Source organism: Manis pentadactyla, chromosome 8 (genome assembly GCF_030020395.1).
Source record: "Manis pentadactyla isolate mManPen7 chromosome 8, mManPen7.hap1, whole genome shotgun sequence".
NCBI lineage: Eukaryota > Metazoa > Chordata > Mammalia > Pholidota > Manidae > Manis > Manis pentadactyla.
The window spans coordinates 12,964,993-12,982,986 of record NC_080026.1 but is presented as its reverse complement, the minus strand read 5'-3'; the positions used below and the strand labels follow the sequence as shown (position 1 = coordinate 12,982,986).

At 47.8% G+C, this 17,994-nt stretch overlaps 1 protein-coding gene across 2 annotated transcripts in view; it reads right to left on the bottom strand.

Annotated features, from left to right (window-relative positions):
* PLA2R1 (phospholipase A2 receptor 1) overlaps positions 1–17,568 on the bottom strand; it is a 114,334-nt gene extending 96,766 nt beyond the window's left edge. For both annotated transcript variants that reach the window (XM_036884186.2, XM_036884185.2), the window contains exons 1-2: positions 17,061–17,568; positions 1,466–1,849 (exon numbers count right to left, since the gene is read on the bottom strand). In XM_036884186.2, coding sequence (XP_036740081.2) covers positions 1,466–1,849; positions 17,061–17,553 — 877 coding nt within the window. In that variant the 5' untranslated portion in view covers positions 17,554–17,568. The remainder of the gene's footprint in view (positions 1–1,465; positions 1,850–17,060) is intronic.
* Positions 17,569–17,994: the final 426 nt, after the last annotated feature.

The following is a 17,994-nucleotide window of genomic DNA, read 5'->3' as shown; positions in this document are numbered from 1 at the left end:
GGGTGCAGTGTGGCAAACAGAATCTCCACAGGGAGAGGGAAAATGGGGCGACTAGCTGGGAGGCCTCTACGGTAGTCTAGGAGAGAGGGGACTGGTGAGGTGGCTGCTGGTTGCTTTCTCAAAGTATTACAGTAATCAGTCATCTTGAACTTTAAGCAGGAATCAGCTTATTATGACTTTCCGGGAGTGTTCAGTGGAGAGAAGGATCAGGACCATCTCAACCAAGTCCGTGGGTCCTGGAGCGAGATGACGGTCTGTGGTGATGCCCACTCCCTTCCCACAACTGGCAGGATGCAGACGGAGCACACGCCCCATTGCCATTCCTAGAGGGCAGGGCTGCTCAGGAACTACAGGTATTCTGGGACACATTCCTGTTTCCATCCCCTGCCTTCTACTCAGTCTTCCCCTGTGTGCATGTAAATGTGAGGATATGGTTAAAGAGACAGCAAAAAGCAAAATATCATGCTTTCCTTAGATGTGTAGGCTACTGAGAGTGCTGGCTTGCAACATTCACTTTATTGTAGTCAGTCCTCAAAATGGCTTGCTCTTTTCTGTCTTTACTCATTTCTTGCACGTGCGGGAGAAAATCTTGCTTTGGATCTTATGCGTTTTTCGCTCAGCCTCCTAGGATTGCTACAGAGTTCTTAGAAGGATGCCCTCTCCTTATGGCATCATTGTACAGAGCACCAGGAGGGCAGGGGCCACTTCTGCCTTGTTGGTCTTTGTCAATCAAATGCCCAGCACTGTGTCTAACAGTCAGCACTCAGTCAATGTGTGATGGGTGAATGACAAGAGCTACAGACCAAACGCAAGAGACGGGTGGGAGGTTTCAGAAGTTAACTGGGCCATTTTCCTTCTTTTTGTTTAAAAATGCCAAATGTTGTGTGACTATGGAAAATGAAAGCCCCCACCCAGAAACCATGCTTTCTCACCTCCAACACACACCAAGGACCTCCAGACAGTGGTCTGGCTTATCTTGAAATGCCTCATAACATGACCGGCACATGGATGCCAGCCAGCCAGGCATTAGGCAGCACTGCCACGCGGACACGCTCCATCCCCTGGGCTGCGTTTCCACAGAACAGAAATGTCAGCAGGAGAGGTTCTTACACTCACCCTGACAAGTCTCTACTTCCAAGACCTCTTCCTGTTGCCTTCACTGTTTTCCTCTCCCTCCTATCCTTCTGCTCTTTCTCCTCCTTTCCCTTGGTTCCCGGATTTAAGTGTTCTCTCCCCAGTACCTTTAAATTCTGAGGTCTGCTTCTTTAGTAGAATTTAGCAAGTCCATTTCAAGACTCCAGTAATCCTTTTAAAATTAGAGAGCAGTCAGCTAAAATGTATTTTGCAGAAGTCCCTGGAGGTTCTTCTGGGTGCTGTCATTTAATAGCTTTTACAAATCTTTATGTAGGGGCAAACTTTCTAAATATATGGTTTCACGAACACTTTGATTTAAATTGTTGTTTACCTTTGTGCAGATATTCACAAATGCCTCCACCGTCTGACATGTAGGAAATCCACTTGTGAAGATATTTCCGAGAGGCCACAAGGGTGTTGTCGGGATTCACCTGGACCATGTACTGGAGCGGGCCGAGGATCCTGTTCCGACTGCAGTGCCATCTCAAGGAAACATGGGTGGCATCACACTCGTAGATGCTTAATGGCTGCTCTGGGTTAGACAAATTCAGGCCCAGGCAACCGCTGCCTCCTACATTAAAGAGGCGGTGGTTTGAAACCCATTTCCACAGCATGTACCCGTCCGGTGGCCTGCAGCTCTCTAGAGTCAGTACAGACCTGCCTGCTCGAATGCATTTCTTGAGGCTCTCGCTTTGGATAACAAAGATTCCTTTATCTGAAACCACAAAATAGAAGATATGGCATGAAACTTGGACGTACAATGACCAACTGGATGGATGGAAGGGATTGGTAATAATACTCAAGGCTAGCGGGGAGGGACATTGAGTACCCACAGGTATAATGACATTCTCGTTTTCTTCAGACAAGCACCTGCATGTTAGGAACACGCAGCGGATCAGGACCGCTGAAATGAACCCTTCTACTACCAAATTCCTTTAGACCAAGAGGATGAAAGTGAAGTGCTGCTTTGTGTCTTGACACAAGGGGCAATACAGGTGAGAAAAAATACTTCTCCACATGTGCTGTCTGCTGAGTCCGCCTGGAGTAGAAAGGTGGGGACATTTGCCGTGGGGATGGCCTCTTCACAGGAGCGGCCTCCCTGGGTGGGAATGGCAGCAGCAGATAGACAGCCACTAACGGAGGCCACTAGCTGAGCCCTGCACCATGTATAGACACACAGGAGGTGTTGGAGCCCCATGGTGGTGGCAGGACCACACAAGCTTTTGTGATAGACCTGAGCCTTCAACCCCCTGGAGCGGAAGAAGAGATTTGGGTGAGTTTCCTGTGTAAAAGCATGTGGGCTGCAGCCAAGGAGCACATGTTAGCCACCTGCCAGCTGGCTGACTTCACCTCAGGTCGCGGGCCTGGAAGTCACCTGTTCTATAGCAATTATGAGCTTGTCCTTGAGCAGGTTTTTGGAAGGTGGGAATCATGTCTAATTTCCTTAGTCTAAGCACAGAGTGTACCGAGCACACTGTGGACATTGTAGTTTAGCAAATGCCTGATGTTGATTAGGCTGGCAGCTGCCGCTTAGGCCTAGGGATCCTGAGGTTATAGAATATTTGCTCAGGTCCAAGAGCTCTTTTGTTCTCCCATTAGTGAGGCTCTCTCATATATTACTCCCTGTCCATCCTTCAGATATCTGAAGGGACATTATCAGCTTCCCTTAAAATGGAGGCCGTTGAGGGGATGTCGTGTTAGGAGGCGGGGGCAGTGCGAGGGCAGCCAGCGGCCTTCAGGAGATCTGGAACAGTGTGGAACGTGAGCCTCCTCAGGTACCAGGGCGTGGGAGTCGGGCTTTATTTTGGTGAAAGTTCTTCTGGTTTTTCCAAAGTCACTCAGGCCAGGAACTCATTCATACTAACCCAAATCACTTAACACATTGTCAAAAAAAAAAGATTATCAATGTATTAATGAAAGCTATACCTCACTTAATAATTGATAATCTTACTTATAAGCATATATTTGAGTAGCTGTATATTGACTATTCAACTGGTGTTGAATTAGTCATCAGAAAATAGCTTCATCACCATGTATCAGAGTGAAAGAGAAGGGAGGGTGTGTTTGGGCAGGAGAGAGCGAATGGTTTTAGGGAGATTTCATTTAGATCAGGAAATTTGTTTTCCTAATGAAGCCCATGTTTGTGTGGCTATTAGTAACAGTCATTCAAGATCAAATCTACTGTTTGTCCACACGATGTGGACTCCGATAATTAACCTTCTCTCCAACTCTCCTTTTCACCTCTTTAAGGGTGGGTAGAATGTTAGCCTTAATTTCTGTTGTAATCTAATTTTCTGGCTAGTCCAGAGTTTCATTAATTTTTCACTAAAAGATCATTATTTTACTACAATTGTTCTGTAGTTTAACTTTTATCGAATATATATTTTCAGATATATCCAGCTCTGCAACTTACTGGCTGAACCTCAGCCCTCTGGGTCTTAGTTTATACCCCTAAGGTGGGTGGAGAGCCTACCTGGCTGGTGGTTGAGAGCTCTGGGATCAGGCACACCTGCCCCACACTGTAACTTTGGGCATATTTCTTAATCTCTATGAGCCTTGTCTCCTCTTTGAACTGGAAATATGCATAATACTGACCTCATAGGGATATTAAGAGTGTTGCATTAAATGACCCATTCTCTACTTTGGCCTGGGAAGACCTCAGTAAATGCGAGTTGTTGTTATCCCTCTGGCTTCCTGATTCTTGGTCTGCAGATCTGGTTGAACACCTGGGGAGTGCAAATTTGAGCATGCCCCCAGAGACTTTATCATTAGCACAAAAGCTCACGTTCATTCTAGCTTTTCTGTAGCACACGGTGTGCATAGACTTATTAGTGTTCAACAATCTTGAAATACCATGGTATCACCTTTTATGGAGGAGAAAATACTCTTCTAACAACCAGATAACAAAATCTTTGTCTCATTTGTTCAAATATATATGCAGTCATGAATTAAGGGTCTTCAGCTGTTCACTTTCCACACTCTCTACCTGTAAAGTCTATACTGCAATCTTCTTATAAGAAAAAAACCCCACGATGTCAGCAAGCAGTGTATATAGGTGGGTGGATGGATAGTCGGTAAGTGCACACAGAAATTATACATCACTAATGTTTGGGTGCAAAAATAATGTTTTTAAATGTCATCATTATTAAGTGTTAAGAGAAAAGGAGTCATGGAATCAGAACTTCTGTAGTCACACTAGTGATCATAAAAATACCTTCTAAAGCAAAAGCTATTAGATAAACTTAATCCCATCTGCTCACTTTTAGGGGGCTGGATTGCATTTCCATGCCCAGCCGCCTTTTGAATGTAGCTTTGGAAAAGTTCCTTACAATGTAAACAAGTAGTTCTGGCTTATCGATAACAATAAATATGCCATCTCCAAAATAAAAATATGTCATACTAAGCTAAAAAATGACCCAATCCCATTATCCCATTAACCTATAATATGATTTGGTTTTAACACCATTAATCTCCATAAATTCACTGGAGAGAAAATAATTGTTTTCAACTAGACTTTGTGGAGATCAATATATAGGTATCAATATTCTGATTATCATTATACATATATATGGGTTGTCTGTAACGGAACCATAATGTGAAAATAAGCCACCAATCCTTAGTGTCTGTAGTCAGATTTCAAAAAGGATGAAAAGCAAATGTGGGAGGAATCAAGATCGACTATATATGCCAAGGACATCAGTTCTGCTTGAACACTGATGAAGTGATGAATGAAGTACCGCCAGAATCACCAAATCTCTTTGCAGTAAATTTTGTTATACTTTCCTTCATAATTATAAGTTTAAGAGGAGAAAAAGAATTGATTTATTAGGAGTAACTTAAAAGCTAATTTTCATCTTTAAAAAAATAAAATAAAATCTATGGAAGACAGTGGTTCTACTTTCTATGACTGAGTTCCTCTCACTTAGCAGATCATTTTAGACCGTCTCTTTGGCCCCATGGGATGACATGTACTTTTCTAAGGACTGGGAGGATAATTCTTCCTTGATCACTGTTGAACTTAAGTTTAGGGTGGTCCTTACATGACTGCGTTCATACAGTCAACAAACATTCACTAGGTGCTGGCCGAGTGGTAGGCCCTGTGCATGGTGCTGGAGATAGAGGAATTATTTGCCCAATTGTCCGTCCCTTAAAACTTGTGTATTTCTTCTGGATCACGGGAATTCTCCTAGTTAATGAAAAGAAAGGAGTTCCATCAGTTCCCCAAAGACCCCATTATAGCTGTACTTAAGTCTTTAAAGACAAGTGATGAAGAAGAAAAAGAAAATTTAAAACACGCAACTAGATGCTCAGCTGATGTCATGCATGAGGTGGACGGGACTCCTCAGTGTCACAGGCTTTCCTGAGTGGAGAGGGTGTGGGTACACCGACTTATGCATTTTTGGGGGGAGGAGGCAGAAGAACAGCACTGGAAGGCGTAAGGACGGGGTCAAGGAGACTGTCTTTACCCACAAACCCCAAACCCCAAACTTTATAGCTGGATAGGACTGTAAAGGTTATTTCACTGAATCATTCTTCTACATTTGTTTCTTCCAAATCCATTTGTCTTAGAACATTTATAGCCATATGCTCAGGGAGGAGTGTGCAGGTCTAGATCCAGTTTTATTTACATACATTTAATTATAACCCTAAAGAATGAAATGAACTGCCAGAGATTGCTGTCAAACAGTTTGAAGTAGGTGACTTGAAATTTCAAACATTTTTTGAGTGCCTGATATGGCACGTGTTAGGAACCCTGCAGATAGAAGGATGTAGATGTCATAGAGTCTGCCCTCAGGGAATTGACGTTTTTCTCTGGGAGCATGTCGTGAAGTGTACAGAAAGAGCTATAACTTAATGCCAGAGTATATTTTGACTTACGAGGTATTAGCACCATGAGGTGGAAACCGGGGATAAAAGGGATCAGTTTGGCCCAGAAGATCAGAGAAATCAATCTCTCTCTTTTTCTCTCTCCAACACACATACATTTTCATGCAACAAACATTTATTAGGAACCTAACATTTGTGACATATGGAGGTGCACTGTGATCTGGATTAGCATGGGTGTCTGTCCTCATCACAGAAAGGGTTCAAAACAGCGGAGGAGGCAGGGGGCTGGTTTGGGCAAGGGGGCACTCTGGACAGAGCAAATGTCACCACAGCTCAGCAGTGAGGAAAATGGTCAGCGCCAGGGTGATCTGAGCACACCTGTATGAAAGCCTTGGTGGATACACAATATGAAGTTAGAAAGAGGTGTTTTAGGGTCATTTTATGAACAACTTGAATTTTATTCAAAAACCTATCTTTTTTCTTAAGATGAGAGGGAGCTTTCAGAATGAGAACGCGCGACTGAGGCTGTACTGTAGAAGATGAATCAGGGTGACAAATCATTCAACAAAAACATTTACTGAGCACCTGCTGTGTACCCAGCATTGCTTTAGGTGCCGAGAATGTGGGTGTGGGACATGAACGCCCAAGGTCCTGCCCCAGGGCCCCTGTTTCGGGGGGAAGAGGCAGTCCAGGGGTGGGACTGGAGAACAGGCTGGGGAGTATTGCTGTGCTCCCGTAAGGGGGATGGAAGGTGTCAAATCAGTCAGCAGTGATGAGAAAGGAAGGAGGGAATGGTTAGACTGCAGTCACTAGAGAGAGAGTTTAAAGGACAAAATGACGGGGTTGGGTGATTGATGGAATCTTAGGATTCTGGAATAGTTGCAATGACTTGTTCTCTAGCTTCAGGAGTTCAGTTGTCTGGTGGGTGCCTGCCAATTCCTAGATGCCCCTGGGTTGGAGTCTAAAGCCTGGGGCTCTGACTGCGGTTCGGTCTGATTGAACAGTGCCGACTGGGGTGGTACCTCAGGAGATGTTTGCTGAGCCGCCTGCTGCGCTTTCAGCTGCGCTTCTGTTCACCTTTCCTGCCTTTTGATGTCCCCTCCTGCTTCAAACAGCTCTCCTTTTAGAACTGGCTGAAGGCTTGGGGTGTTGAGTGAATAAGATACGGTTTGAAATATAAAGCCATGGAGAAATTTCTGTACCTTTAGCACAAAACACTTGAAATAAACAATGAAGCAATTCCTGAGCAAATACTCTTTTTATGGTGGATTTTAGGCAAGTAAGGGGCTTTCTGGCACTCACTGAATTACACCACTATGGTGGTCACCTAATGCAACTACACGTATACACTCAGCCTCTGCGCTGCCCATGTTGGGGGCCTGGAGGAAAAGTTCAAATGCGTGGTTCACATCTGGTTTAGACAGGCTATTAGGAAGCCATAGCTTGCCAACTGCAACCCAGTTTAACCCAGTACCCCATTCCGCTAGGCTTGAACCTCTTTTACTCCATGCACCCACACAGCTGGTGCTGGGCTTACACACTTCCTGCCCTGTATTATCTCTTGAGTCTGTCTGGTTCCTTGTTCAGACAGCACAGTAGTCCCCCTCACCTAAGGCTTCAAGTCCTGAGATTTCAGTTAGCCACAGTCCAGAAGCAGATGACCCTTCTCCCGTATCAGCAGAGGCCAGCACAGCCTCCCTCAGTGTCCCAATGCCTATGCCATTCATCTCACTCCACCTCTTCACGGAGGGGTTTTGTCATCTCACATCATCACAAGGAGAAAAGGGTGAGTGTGGTACAATGAAATATTTTGTGAAAGGGAGAGACCACATTCACATAAGTTTTATTACAGGATACTATTATGATTTTTCTATATTAGTAGTAGTAGCTGTAATCTTTTACCACGCATGATTTGTAGATTAAACTTTATCATAGGTATGTATGTATAGAAAAAAACATAGTATTTGCAGGGTTTGGTACTATCTGTAGCTTCAGGTATCCACTGGGGAGCTTGGAACCTATCCCCTTAGGAAAAGGGCAGAGTACTGCATTCAGGCTCAGCATGGAGGGGGCCAGGCAGTAGCAGGGAGGGCATCTCTCCCATGTAACCACTCTGAGGGTGAGCAGCTTCTCTCCTGAGACGAGGTGACCGTTCCCAGCCACACAAATGTGGGTTTGTCCCTTCCAGGGAACAATGGAGTCAGATCTAGGTGTTCCTTCCTTAGATTACTCTGTAGCAGGAAGGGATATTGTAAGTGGCTGAATCAAATCTTGTCCATGGCTGAACGATGCAGAAAATCTGGATTCTTAATATGACTTTCCAAACCAGTAAGCAAGGTGCTTCTGATGCTTGCAGCACGTGCACTGGGCTTGAAAGAGCAGATCCCCAGAGCACAGTGAGAAGTGTCTGTCCATCCTGGACTTCTCTGCGTGAATGTTTATGTTTCATCCCAAATCATCTGAGATGTGGTGTTTGTCTCTTTATCTGCCAGCCTGTACCAAAGCCTATGGCTTCCTATCAGTTGCCTTCTATTAATCATCTAAAAAGCCAAGTACATTTAAACTTACCTCCTTATACTGCCTCAGAATTTCTTTATCTTTCCCTGTCCTGGACTGTCCTTGACATTGAGCCTTCTTTATTCTCCTGCAGCTTCTGAACCTGGATAATCGCCATCTCTGCTGGCTCATGGGACCCCACTTGCTAAATCTTTTTACATGTCCTCTTCCCCTTTCTCTCTAATCTCCACAAATCATTGCTCCAAGTTCCACAAGGCATACAATACTTTCTCCCGTGCGGTAAAAACAAGACCCAGCAACACTGGGCTCCAGTTTTGTGAGGATTCACATGGCCTGTTACCAACCCCTGTGTGAAGTGGGTTAGCCCTTGTAAACTCTTCTCACCCCCCCACACTCTTGTTCCTGTCCTGTTCCTTCCTGTTTTTCTCATTTATCAGTAGCTGACCCTCGTAGAAAATCTGACCATCTCTTCCAAAGTGTTTTTTTGCTGTATCTCTGTATCTTACCAATGAATTTTCAAACTGAGTTCAAAATATTTTTCTTCCTTTTAGCTTTTAGTTTACTCTTCCATTATTAAGTCTTTCACTCAAAAGTACCTAACAGACGTTGCTGGTGTAATAGATCATTATTCACAGCGGCTCGGTTATCAGCCTATGGACTATGTTGAAAATACGCCATCTCAGTCACCAGGGAGCCTTGTAACAAAGAGCGAGTTAGAGCGGGACCCAGGATAGGACACTGTTCAGCTTCCTCACAAATGCCTGCACGCTGAAGCCCCCAAGGATATGACTCAAAGCTTGGGTCACCAAAACAAACAAAAATGGAAAACAGCTCCCCCAACGAGCAGAACAACCCTGGCAATGGTATGACCTTATTGGAAGCAAGGTGTTTGCACTGAATGATCCATCTTTTTTGAGAATATACTGTTTTGAGAAAATACCCATTTAAGAAAAAAAATACATTTACCTATGTGGGAGAGAGAAATGAAAACAAAAACAACTTTTAACGGTAGACCTATTGTCAGTCCTTACGTTGGTCTGCTAGGGCTACAGTAATGAAGTACCACTGACCGAGTGGCTTCAACAACAGGCATTTATTGTCTCACAGATTTGGAGGCTAGAAGTAAAAAAATAAGGGGTCAGGGTTGACTCCTTCTGAGGTCTGGGAGGGAAGGCAGTGTTCCAGGCTTCCCTCCTCGGCTTGACATGATATTTCTGTGTCCACATTTCTCCTGCTTATGAAGATACCAGTCATATTAAATTAGGGACTAGTCTAATCATCTCATTTTGACTTGATAAACTCTGTCAGGATTTCTCCAAATAATGTCTCGCTGTAAATATTGGGGGTAAAGACTTCAACATATAAACTTTGAGGGGGACACAATTCAACCTGTAACGGTCCTCATACTTCTTATTCAGGCTACTTACCTAATTTTCAGGCCCCAGAGTAAAATGAAAATGTAGGGCCCTGACTGGGGAAGGGAAGTCAAGTCAATGTCTACTTCGCACACGCCCATGGGGAACTGCAGCCTCATGTCCATAAAGTGCAGGGAGCACACTCAGTGCCTGGACCGGGGATAGGTGATAGGTTCCCCTCTCAGTGCCCCAGGACCACGCAACGGTGCTGCCAGGTAGTAGAGGCAGCCGGGCCTCTCCCTGACCTTAGGGGCCACTGGCAGTTCACTCCCAGGCCCTGGGCCTCCATCCCCAGCACAACCTGGTTGCCATGGTGGGTGGAGGGCAGGAGCTGGGCGGTGGCAGCTGAGAGCCCAGCCAGGGCAGCTGAGCAGGTGACACAGTGGGACTAAACTTGAGCCAGAGGCAAGAAACTCCACTATCATGCCCTCCTAACCCATGGGACTCCATGTCCAAAGCAAATTCAAGAGTAAAATTTATCGAGAATTCCAAGACCCAAACCATAGAGCATTAAGCCCCGAGTTCAAGATCCTGCTGAATGTGTGACCCTGTGTGGCTACACCCTGTGTGGTACATGCCCAGGAAGCCCCACCCTGTTCTCATCTGAACAAAGCTAACAGCACTACGGAAGACAGACTTTTAGATCCTCAGAGGATCCTGGTAAGGATTACCTCAGTCACTAAGGTCGCTTTCTAAATGTTGATAAGAGAAAAGCAAATCTTAATGTGGAACATGGTTCATGCTAATTGCAAAATAAGGCAACAATGTTTACACTTAGATAATCACTATGGATTTTTCCTGTTTATGTTTTTGAAGTGGAAAAGGAGAGTTCTCAAGAGCAGAATGCCAAAAGCCAGAAATAGTAAATCTTTTTTTATTATTAGCACATTTGTTTAGAGCTGTAGAAGTCTGGAAAGTATCATAAATTAAAAAGTCACATGGCCGCACATGAAAGTAGAAACCTCTTGCCTGGCTTGGGCAGTTCTGTATCAGAGAACCCAATTTACAGAAATTCTAATAATATTCCTCCATTTTGCTTGAGTGGCTTTATAAAATATTTTCCCTAAATGATTTACTATAATGTTCATAAGGTTTTCTTTTGCTTGTTTCTTTCATGAACGCTAATATTTCTTACCACTCTGATTAAAATAGCTAATTTATGTTTCTAGCTTTGAATTAGAACATCTCCTAAGAGGCTTTCAATGATGGTATCTAGAATAAAATGGAGGCAAGTATATTACTTTAATAGATCATATGAGGATTCATCACCTGGGGATGAGTCCAGAAGAGGCAAAACAGAGCAATCACTTCTTCAGAAAACCTGACTTAAATAAGCAAATTGGTTGAGGAAGGGTTGCTGAGGACACAGCTGAGCTCTCTGTGTGACTCAGCCTTTTTGGTCATGGCCTCGGTACCTGCAGTGCATGCTTTTGGTTACTGTGACAACCAATGGTAGGAAAAGAGGTTAGCAGCCTGATGGTAAAGAGCAAAAAGGACCAGGAAAACTGGAAGCCTAGGCTGACCCTCAAAGGTTGGTCGGGGAAGGAGCCAGTCGGAGAAGCTGGGATGAGACAAGTATGAAGAGGAAGGGACCCTGCGAGCCGAGGGGCTGGGCGGGAGACACAGTCGGCTGGTCGGGGTGATGTGTGGCCAGGAAGGGCAGCCGAATCACTGCCTGATCTTGCTTTTACTTAAACTGAAAATTTCCAGATTAGGAGAATGTCCCGTTGCCCAGGGGTGTAGGAATTTGCCTAGAACAATTTAAAAAACTCAACAGCTTTGCACATTTCTGCTCTATAAAAATATTCCCTCCTACGTGTGGAAGTACTGGCTTGGGAAAGGAGGGGTTGCAACGAGCAACCCGGGTTCCTCCTGCTGCAAAATCAAATCACGTGCTCCATCCAGCACCGGGATACAGAATTAACTGTTTTTGTGGAACCAAAAGGCTATCCAGGGATCCTTCGCACTAGTTATTGAGTGCCTGGTTCAAATCCCCACTCTACAAGTTCCTATAGGCACAAGTTACTTAACCCCTTTTCATCTGTAAAAGCAGGGTATATATTAATAATGGTAATATATAAAATCCCAAACTGGCTATGGCATTCCTCAACCTAAGGATTCAGTGTGTTCATGTCTGTACATGGCATGCAGTGACCACTCCCCAAATGTCAGAAACTATTAGGAGCGGTTGAGAGGGACATGTCTGCCTTTGTATTAGAAATGGAAGCAAGGGCCCCCTCTTCCCCCAACTGCCACCTCCAGGGGGTGGGTCATCACCCTCTGTCAGGAACCTCTCCCACGGGGCACCCTGTCTTCCCCTCCTCGAAACAGGGGTGCATGGCTCTGAACCTCTTCCTCGCATTCACTGTGACTGATACACCAGGCTCCCCGACGGCTTCCCCATCCCAAAGCCTTTAACTTCCACACAGAGGACCCGGCACCCTGGCCCAGTGTTTTCTCCATTAATGGGTCATGAAATCACTTAGTTGTCGCGGCCAGCATAGTGAAACAAAATAGAAGGCAACAGTCAAAGAGTAGCAGCAGATCACCTTAGGTAACAGTATTTTTTTAATGACCCTTTTGTTTCAGACATGGGGCTCTGTGTCTGTACCACTGTGGCCCCTGGGCTCCTTGGCCTCCTCCGCCGAAGGGCCTCCTTTCACCTGGTCTCCATTTGGGTGATCCTACAACCACACCTTGGATCTGGTCACTACCAAGAACAGATCCACCTCTAGAGCCTGTTATTCCCACTGTGTAACCATTACCCCTCCTGTTCTGCCAAGTCTCCCTTCTCCTGTCTTTCACTCAGTCTAGTCTTTTTTATTTTCTTCCTTTTAACCCATATTTCTTGAATTTTAACTTTCTGCTCCTCAGTGTCTCTGCTGGGACTAACTTCAAATCCCCAACTGGCCATGGCGTTCCTAAACCTAAAAGTGTGTGATCCAGGCCCCCTTTGTCCAAACTCACAGGCCCCTTCTCAGCAGTACCCAATTCATCCAACCAGAATTTTTCCCCTTAAACAGAATGCTTCTAACCAAACTTCACTCATTTCTCTCATGCTTCCGAACATAGACTTGTCCCAGCTTCTTGTCCCACCACGTCCCTATTCTGGGGACCTACTCCATCCACAGCCCCTGGTGGGGCAGGTCCCTGTGTGCACCTACCATGGCCTACGAACAATGTGAAGGCTCTGACTCAAGGGCAGAGCTCGGGCCGGCCAGCATGCCGTGACCAGGGTGCCCAGGTTCCTCTCCTGGGAAATTAGGGGACCTCTCCAAGGTAGCTGTGGGATGAAAGGTGCTTCAAGCTGAAGCAGATGAAACCAGTTCACAGAAAGAGAACCAAACAGGGACCACCATGTAGGCCCTGGGAGCAGGAAACACAGAAAATAGCTACTTCATCCCAGTGGCCAGTTTTCGGTTCCCAGGAGGCCTGGCTGCACAGAACCTGAACTTGGGTCCCCTTGAGATCCTGGTACCCTTATATCCAGCCCCACGTTTGTCTGATAAACTTCAGTGGCCCTTTCCTCCACCCCAAAGAGCCCAGACTAGAACTTTCAGTCCACTGAACCTGTTGCCCAACACGATTCTGTGCCTTTTTACCTAGGCTGTGCTTTCCCTGGACGCTCTATCTCCTTTTTCCCGTGTGGCAATGACCTACTTATCCTTTAGGAAAACGAATGTCCTTTTGTGAATCTGCAGTCCCTCATTTAAGTCCCTTTTCTGCATCCTTTTAGAACTTCGCTCATTCCTTGTTACCATAACATCTATTGCATTGCTTCGTAATTGCTTGCATTTCTGTCTGTGTCTCTGGACTCTCAGCCTCCTGGGGACAGTATCATATCCTCCTTATATTGTAATCTCCCTGATCTGGGGGTGAGGAGCAGGTTCCATGGGTTCCCTACCCATACCACCTACCCTGGAAGTCATTCACCCGTATACTCTGACTGAGCCTCCCTGTGGGCCAGGGGGTTAGCGCTCCAGGTGGACCCTTCCATCGGTGAGGGGCTGGTGGATACATACCACTGCTTTCCGCCTCTCAGAGGCTCCACTGTGGCCTCCACAGTCCCTCCGAGGGGCCGTGTGGACCTGAGCCCCAGAGCTTGTGATGGCTTTCTTCCCCTCCCTGTCTCATTTCCTCCCTTCCTCACCGGGCCTTCTAGAATCATCTCCCTAATAATCTCCTTGCACCTGACATACAGGCTGTGGGGATTGCTTTTGAGGGAACCCCAATCAAGAAGGGAGACAACGCACACAGTGCCTGACAGATAGTGAAGGAACAAAGGAGGGCTTCAGCCCCTCACCCTTTTTCCCATGGGCACAAGGTGTCAAGAGACACCCCCTTCCCCATCCCCTACTGCTGGTTCACTTTCTTTTCACCAGATAGGACCCCATGGTCAAACCCTTTGACTGCATACTCATCAGTACCGTTCCTTCTCTTGGTCACTGTCACCCAGGAGAGTCTATCCTGACCATCCCCAAGGACTGATACAGCCTTGAGCTCCCTCCTTTGCTGCCCCTGGGGAGGTAAGCTGCTGAGGAAACCCTCCTACTCTGTTGGCGGAGGCCATTTCATTAATAATTTTTAGCCCTTAATGTAGCTTTAAAATCCTTTTACTTACTCCCCACTCCTTTCCTTTAGCAGCCTCCACAGAGACCACGTCTGCCTTCCCCCAGGATGGCCACTCCCTTCTTCATTCTCCCTGCAGCCCTCCCAGCATCAGGGCTGCTTGAGTGAGTGAAGAGACCGAGGTTGAGCACTTGCCAGAAGAGCTGAGATTCCAGAACCACAAAGAGGCCCCGTCGTAGAGCCGACAGAGGTAGGAGACAGACTGCAGACATGGCGGGCACAGTGCGGGGGGCACGGCAGCCCGTAATTGTGACAGGACTGTCAGCCTGGACTGGCCAGAGGAAGAGGGCACTGTGGTGATACTGAAACCAAAGGACAACATTATCATCAGCTGCGTTTTTACAAATGAGGAAACGGCGACACAGAGGAGGTTAAGTAATTTGCCCAAGGTGACACAGTAAGCAGCACAGCCAGGATTTTAACACAGGCAGTTGAGCCCCAGAGCCCCTGAACTTAACTACTGTGTGACATTGCATCTAATGAATTTTGAATAAAAAATTATTGATAAATGATGGGAGAGGCAACATCATACCATTCATCATCTGCTGCCCAAGGCTGGGATACTTATGGAACCTATCAGATTAATCAATAATACATATCAAACAATTCAGATGAAAAATACTATATGTCTAACCTGCCGTGTGTTATTACATATCCCTTATTAGTGGATAGAAACAAATGGGGACATATTTCCACCCAGTTGCTCTGTGTATGCCAATCATGGCTACAAGCAAGTCAATGTGGTACAGTGAACACAGCGGTAAACTGAGGCACCCCAAAACAGGGCTGAGAAACCATAGCGCCACCTTAGCTTCCACAGTTGAGAACTGGGAGGCTGGAGTTAACAGTGTCTCAGGTCCCCTCCAATGCTGAGACTTTGGTTTCCATTCTTTGTACAGACAGGAACAACTTGATTTCAGACCTGTTTAGATTATTTTTGAAATTTCACAGACATGGGTGCTTGGAGTCTGGGAGGGGAGCCTGTGTGAGGACTGGCACCTTCAACGCCACACCATCTCCATGATTTTTGGAATGTCAGTAGCAGCATTTTCATATCTGAGGAATCTCTTTGACAGCTGTCAAATGCCTTCAGATTTGGGAACTGTCACCTGGATGTCCGGGAGGCAGCAGGTAGTTCTACCTTCAGAGAGTCCTTGACCACTGAAGGAAGGCACTGATTAGGAGCTACCTGCGGCCAGGACTTGGGTCTGCTGCCTGTAGCAGGGATGGCTAACCCTCGCTCAGAGGATCACCGGAGCATTTTGCATTTTCTCTGTGTGGCTCGGTTTCAGCTTCTGCCGCACGGGCAGCTGCCCGGTTCTCGATACCTAGTGCTCAGGCAAAGCCCACATTTTAAAATGTAAAGGAATAAGCCCCATATGTAAACTCTACAGGAGCGTTAATGTTAAACTAACCGAAAAGGTTAGAGGGCTCTGACCCTTGGTCACTTTACAGTACGAGTTACTCAACCCATCCCTGATAAAAACCTCCTGACATGCTAGAGAATGCAGTCCAGCAAAGATTACCTTAAAACTGAGTACATAGTATGTTGAAAGGGAAAAAAATGAACACAGATACTGATTACACCTTGTTTTACCTCTTCTCTCAACTCATCCCAAAGGCAGAGCGCGTGGAGACTGCCTGGAGGCTCCTCCTGGTTTATTTAACTTCGCCTGCCTCCCTCCTCCCTAAACGGAGGGGCTCCCAGTTTCGGATGCTGGCTGCTCGGCCTCGGAGGCGGCCCCTACGGCTGTTTATTCAGGAATATGGACCCCTGCGGGACAACCTCCTCATTTCTCTTTACACACCCCTTGTGAGTCTTGTGTGTAGGAGGTGCTCAGTGAATGGTGAATTGATCCGTGTGAACACACGTGTGTGTTGGGATGCCTTGAGGGAACTCTGGCTCATTGGCATGCCACGTGCCTTACAACGAACCTCATTTCATCCGCAGTGGTCCTGTGAGCAGCACAGACCCATTTTTCTGATGACAGAAACGGAGGTGCAAAGATGGTAATTTGCTCCAGCTCAAACAGCTCATCGGGGCCACCGGGGTTCCTCTGCCCCGTTTGGTCTGGGAGGCGTTAATAGAGGAGAACTTTCCGGCAGGGCAGCGGGGAGAGGCCCGGTTTAGGGCCGCCCCGCAGGTGGCGGCGCACATCCCGAGAGCTTGTTTCAGAAGGGAATGGCAGGGGACGTGTTTTGCCGTCTTTTTTTCCGGGAGAGAGTGGTCCTCCAAACCACGCGGCTCTCGGAATTGACATTTAGAAAGGTGTCCTGCCCTCCTTAGGCCGGCGCGCCCCGAGTCCGGAGCAGAGCAGGCCCCGCCCCTCGCCGTGCCCCGGGCAGAAGCCTGGGGAATGCGGGGCTGGAGGAGCGGGTGCAGGGCCGGGAGCGCGGGGTCAGGGCCCGTCCAGGGGCACCGCTGGGCTTTCTGGGGACAGCAGAGACGCGGCCACCCTGCGACCCCGGCTGCACGCCTGCCCCCTCTCCCTGCACCCCCCGCGCGTCCCCGGGCCCTGCCGCCCCGGGCACACTCACCCTGCCACTCGAGGACCGGCTCGGGGCTCAGCGCTGCCGCCGCGCCCTCGTGGACCAGCGCCCCCAGCAGCAGAAGCTGCAGCAGCGACGGCAGCAGCGACATCGCCAGCCTCGGGGCTCGCCGGGCGCAGCGGGCAGCCCGAGTGCTCGGCGAGGCGCAGGCGGGACCGCAGCCGCCGCGGCGCCCCGCGCCTCCCGGGGCCTCGCGCCCTGCGCCCCTGCGCCCCCCTCCGTCTCTGCGGTCGCCGCAGTGTGCGGACCCTGGGCTCGGGGCCGGGAGGCCGGGAAGTCGCGGAGATCCTCCCCGCCCCACCCTCTCCGGTTTACAGGAGGAGGACGGGGGGGAGGGGCAGCTGCCCATCCCAGAAATTCCTGCCTTCGGGGTGGGGAGGGAGGAGGGGTGAGGCCGCCCCGCGCACGCTCCTCCTGCCCAGGGGAGGCTGGACGGGAGCCGGGTGAGCGCTGAGGATCTCCGCGACAGGAAGTCTGACATCTGGGCTTGCAAACCACCCGGCCGCAGAAACACTGCGGGTGCAGCAGCAGGCAGCTGTGAGTAAACCAAGCTGCCCTGCGAGCCCAGGGGCTTTGGGCGTGCGCTGGGTCGGCCCTCTGGAGCTCGGACCTCTGCAGACGCCTGGGGTGCGCCCGGGTGTCCGCCCTCCTCACGCCAGAGTAGCCCGAAGGTGCTTTCGTTGTCGAGTTCCTTGCCGAAGGAGCTCAGCATTTGAAATTCCATCCTCTTTCCATCTTCTTGGGTTTCCCCTGGCCCACTCCTGACCCAGCAAAACAGCTGGGTTCCTCATTTTGTAGCTGAGAAAACCCGTCCAGAAAGGCAAAGTGATTTGCTCAGGGTCGCTCCTCATCAAGCAAAAGTTGCCTCTAAATTAGTTAAGCAGGAAAACCCTGACTAGAAGGTAGTCCTTCTAACTGTAGT